The sequence below is a fragment of the Populus euphratica genome, unplaced genomic scaffold (assembly GCF_000495115.2).
Source record: "Populus euphratica unplaced genomic scaffold, PopEup_1.0 scaffold2414.1, whole genome shotgun sequence".
Taxonomy (NCBI): Eukaryota; Viridiplantae; Streptophyta; class Magnoliopsida; order Malpighiales; family Salicaceae; genus Populus; species Populus euphratica.
In genome coordinates, this window is record NW_011502249.1 from 18,346 (window position 1) to 23,504 (window position 5,159).

The following is a 5,159-nucleotide window of genomic DNA, read 5'->3' on the forward strand; positions in this document are numbered from 1 at the left end:
ATCTGCATTTACAAAAAGATGCAACTAGAACATCCAAGTAGTTCATTATCTTCTGGACTCATTTTTCACAGTATCCTTGTTTAAGAAGTTTGCGTTCTACTCGGCCAGTTCTAGGGCTCAATTAAGCCAGGCCAACTAGCTTTTCACTTATCTCCCACAACTTCAATGCCTTCTCTGCGTTGCTGGCTTCTTCAGAGAGCTGGTTTTCAAATGAAGATGAGTTCTTATTCCAGCTCCAGTAAACACCAGATTTCGTCAGGCTCGGATCACTCACAACCTGAATCACAGAAAGCAGAGTTTTAGGCTATTGTATGTGATGCAAACTTGTGTATGGATGCACTGCATAGACAACAGCAATCCTGTAGTAACAGACCTGTGCAAGTCTTTTTCCTGCTTCCTCTTCTGAAACATAGCCTTTAGTAATGTACTTCTGGAAGGGTGGGAACAGAGTCCTGAACAAAGGAACATGGTTCCTGAATAAGCCTGTTTCGGCTATGCAGCCAGGGTAGAGGGAAGCAAAGGTGATGCCCGTCTCTTCATGGTACCGCCTGTGTAATTCTTGCATTGTGAGCATGTTGCAGACTTTGCTGTCTTTATAGGCCTTGGCACCATCAAATTCTCCTCCATCTATCATGGGTGAGCTGTTTAGGTCATTCAATCCACCCACAAGACCTCGCAAATCTCCAAGGTTAGCCTTTGGAGGCACATTCCCAGCCAATGTGTTTGTGTTTCCTAGAATCATAAATATGAAAATATTCTGTCAGATTACCGATCTTCATCATGACTAGTTTGTTTACACCAATTCCTTTGTAAGTTACAGATTCCTGGAAGGCTATACCATCAAAATCAATTTTCTGAGCTTCTAAGATGTTGTTCATTGGTTCATGATATTGTTTATCAATTCTGATACTTGCAAAACTGCTGGAAAAGCCAAGTGGCAATAGCATGAATACCTTTTTTTCCTTCCTAAAGTTAATCAGTACCTGTTATGGAGCCAACGATGATGAGACGTTTGGTTGGATAATCTGATTTCTTCAAGTCATCAAGCAGCAGCCGTGCAAGCAAGAAGTGACCAAGATGGTTTGTCCCAACACTGAGCTCAAATCCTTCAGCAGTATAAGTGGGCTCCTTGGCAATGGGTAAGTAGACTGCAGCATTGCACACCAGCACATCAAGCGGCATACCTGAACGACGAAACGTATCCACAAATTGACGGACACTTTCAAGAGACGCAAGGTCAAGATGCATGACAGTGTAGTTCTCTTTAGGAATGCCAGCTGTTTTAGCTGCCCTCTCTGCCTTGAGAAAGTTCCTGCATGCCATAATCACATGACATTGCCCTGTCTCAGACAAAGCTTTGGCCGTGGCCAAACCCAAACCTGATGATGCTCCGGTAATTACCACAATACACTTTCTTAAAGTTTTCTTTGCTTCTGGTGCTGCCTCAGTGATTGCTGGAGTTGTAGTAGCTGTTTGGGCCCTAATTGTTCTAACTGGTAATTCCCTTTTCCTGAATTCCTGCATGCAAATGATTAACATTCACTATACACATACAATACAAGTCTCATGTATTCCAAATTACAGAAACACAATATTTGTTGAGGTTCATGATTTCACAAAAAAGCTCAATGTTTTTTGTCGAATACCATTAGTTACTAGTATATGGAATTCAAAAGGTGTTTCTGATACCCACTTTTAGCCCTGAAACTGACTAATTTTTTCATTGACAGACTCTCAAAATGTTTTAACTATTTCTTTGCATGAATGGTAATCTATTATTATCCTACAAGATAAAGTCCTATTTAATTTCTAAGTCCCTCCTTTACATAAACAGAATCCAACTTAGGCTAGCTTTCATGCATGGAGACTATACAAGTCCATGCCAAAACTAGCATACCCATGGGAATTTTACCCGCATAGAGATTAATTGAACCCTGGTGGCCAAAGAGGGATTTAGAATCTCAAATAAATTTCTAGCTATTAAATTCCTCCTTGTTTTCTTCAGGTTACATTCAACACGTTCAACATTATACATTCAGTTCATCACACCAATGCAGAGAAAGTGGAAAAATCTGAACATTTCTTTTATGCCATTAAACCCTTTTCACAGAAGCTCATGTTGTGCCATGCAATAGTGTTAGGATTTGTTATCCTCAACCAAATCTTAAGCAGTTCTTCATCTATAGTTTTCGAAGATTAAATTGAGCAAGTAAGATGTTTGACTTACCTTGCTTTTTATTAGAGACCAGTCGAATTCAGCTTTGAGGTGATTATTTGGAACTGAAACTCCAAAAAAGCCTGTCTCCTTAAGAGAAGCATTGGACTTTCCCTGTCAACAGACCACATCAAATGAATCAACAGATAATATATATATATAAAAGCCATTTACAAATGTATTGAAGGAACCCAAATGTTTTGCTTAAAGGAAAGTGCTAACCTCTTTGTAGATGGAGACAGTAGAAGGAAGTATAGAGGCTGCTTGAAGAGCCATGAGAGAGTGATAGGGTAATTTGGTGAAGCTTTCTTGAAGTTATATTTTGTGACGAGTGGATCAGTTTCACTGTTCTTAGAAGGCTAAGTTGAAGGATTTTGTTTCTGTTAATGTTGTGGAGGGAGATAAGACTGGGAGCCGGGGACAAATTTTGCCACGTGGATTTCTCTTGTCCAATCAGGTTTTGAGTTTCAGATTTTCTATCACATAGATGTCCAATTTGACAATGCAATTTCGACATGGTTATGGATTGTTGCGGTAGATCACGTATATTTTTGTTTTTTAAAAATGATTTTGAAAAAAATTAATTTATTTTTTTTTCAAAATCATATTAATTTTTTATATATTTTTTTATTTTAATTTATTAATATTAAAAACAATTTTTAAAAAAAATTATTTAATTTATTTTGATATTTTCAAACACCCTTATAAAAATATGCGGGATGTATCCTATAATAATAATGTAATATCATGTGGTGTTGATACTTGGAAATTGGAATGCTACTTCCCTTCGTGTACAATTAATGGGACAATATGCACAAACCATAGAGAAAACGCTTTTAACATTATTTTTCTAAAATGATATTTAGTTTTGTTGGATTTAATAAATTAATCAGAATTATATTTAATTTATTCATAACTTGGGTTGATTATAGAAAAAATTAATTTAAAATTAATTCAATTAATTAATTAATTAAAGGATATTAACTAGTAATTTGGTTAATCTAATTAAAATCTAATTTGATTTAAAAAATAATATTATTTTAATTTTTTATTAACTCAAATCAACCAATCAAAATGTGACTTAAATCTTTTACTTTATTTAAATCCCAAATTTAATAAATATTTTTTTTCTTTTCAAATACAATTGGTGATTTTTTATTTTACAAGATTTTGTGTTTGAAAACAAAAGGAGAGAGCATTGTATGGGCACCCATGACGGGTTGGGATGGAGACTTGATCCATTTAGCTATGGGCTTGCAAGTTGAAAAGATAACTAGTAAATCTCTTAAGCGCAAGTTTTCTGAAATTTAAGTTAAGGTTTTGATCCATCTAGCAACCCACAGTGAACAAAGGCATGATGCATCATGGACCAGCCCATTTTCAACCAGCTAACTTCAGCAAGATACAACTCGAACCCACAGTGAACAAAGCCATAATGCATCCTGGCCCAGCCCATTTTCAACCAGCAAACTTCAGCAAGATACAACTCGAATCCACAGTGAACAAAGCCATAATGCATCATGGCCCAGCCCATTTTCAACCAAATACAACTCGAATGCCTGTTTAGAGTGTGGGTGTGGTTGTTTTTTCAAAGTGTTTTTCACTTAGAAAAATATATTAATAATTTTTTTATTTTAAAAAAATTATTTTTGAGATCAATACATTAAAATAATTTAAAAATATCAAAAACATATTATATTAAAGAAAAAAATCAATTTTTTTCAAAAGCGTTTTCCGAATACATTGTCAAACAAGTGTTTATATGATTATGGTTATTTTTTAAAGTACTTTTTACTTAAAAAAGTATGTCAATAATTTTTTTGATTTTAAAAAATTATTTTTGATATTAACACATCAAAATAATTTAGAAATATTAAAAATATATTAATTCAAAGAAAAAAATTAAGGGAGGAGGGATACTATTCTCATATTAATCTATTACATAAAAAAAATTATTATTTTTATATATTAGCCTCAATTTAAATTAATAAAATCAATAAGAGAGCATATTGGTTTTTGGTTTTTGTAGTGCAAAGTATTTTTTAAAACTATTTTTTAATTAAAAATATATTGAAATAATATTTTTTTAGATTTAATTTATATTTAATACCAGTATAATAAAACTATCCAAAAACACTTAAAAAATCTTTGATTTAATACTCATTCAAAATTTAACAAAAACATATTTTAAAATATTTAAAAAAAAATTAAAATACAAAAACAAACACTTACTTTATCACCAAGTTAACTAACCCGATAAAATTACATGCAATACAATATAATTAAACTAGATATACATGTAGTCCTATTCATGCATCCATACCAATTCCAAATTTGTCTTTACTTGTTAATAAATACAATAATGGAGGCTTCAAGCACAAAAAAGGCCAAAATTATTATATATTTAAAAAAAGAATAATAATGCTTGTTCTTCATAGACAAAGACGGAAGCCACACCTTAACATCAAAATGTTGGATTTGGTGTGCAGAAAGGAACATCAACATCTTAATCCGTAGCTGCCTCTCCACCATGGCTTGATATTCCCAACTAATTCCTTATTAACCTCATGATTAGTAACTAAATAATATTTTATCAACGACATCGTTTTCATGATTTAGCATCTTCTCTTTACTAATCCATCCTCATCCTGCTGGTTGAAATTAAGTGAAGTAGATGATCTCATAGGACGGCAAAAATGGCCCCCACAATCTCATTATCATTAGCACACTCAATGCAATAACTTAATCTTAAAGGTTTAATGCCATAAATAATAAGTAAAGTTGTTTGGACGGTATTTGTCAAACCCTATTTAATTCAATAATTAATTCAAAAACTCCATGATAACGATATAATTGGATCACATTTAAAGTTAAACCAGATTAAAAATATTTTATTAAATTGAACCAACTAAAATATTGATTTTAAATAAAATTGCTGACACTC

The 5,159-nt window shown here is 32.8% G+C and overlaps 1 protein-coding gene across 1 annotated transcript; it reads right to left on the reverse strand.

The window, feature by feature from the left end:
• Nucleotides 1-22: 22 nt before the first annotated feature.
• On the reverse strand, nt 23-2,597 carry LOC105119009 (protochlorophyllide reductase-like). The gene is made up of 5 exons (XM_011017102.1): nt 2,438-2,597; nt 2,228-2,329; nt 984-1,518; nt 374-732; nt 23-277 (listed from the first exon to the last, which is right to left on the reverse strand). The coding sequence occupies exons 1-5, from the start codon at nt 2,489-2,491 to the stop codon at nt 122-124; spliced, it is 1,206 nt and encodes a 401-aa protein (XP_011015404.1). The 5' UTR covers nt 2,492-2,597; the 3' UTR covers nt 23-121.
• Between the last annotated feature and the right edge of the window lie 2,562 nt (nt 2,598-5,159).

Coding starts and splice junctions, on each gene's coding strand:
- LOC105119009 (XM_011017102.1), bottom strand. CDS start 2,491: ATGGCTCTTCAAGCAGCCTCTATACTTCCTTCTACTGTCTCCATCTAC. Junction 1,519..2,227: donor GGTCTCTAATAAAAAGCAAG/GTAAGTCAAACA, acceptor ATTTGCATGCAG/GAATTCAGGAAAAGGGAATT. Junction 278..373: donor CAGGAAAAAGACTTGCACAG/GTCTGTTACTAC, acceptor TCTGTGATTCAG/GTTGTGAGTGATCCGAGCCT.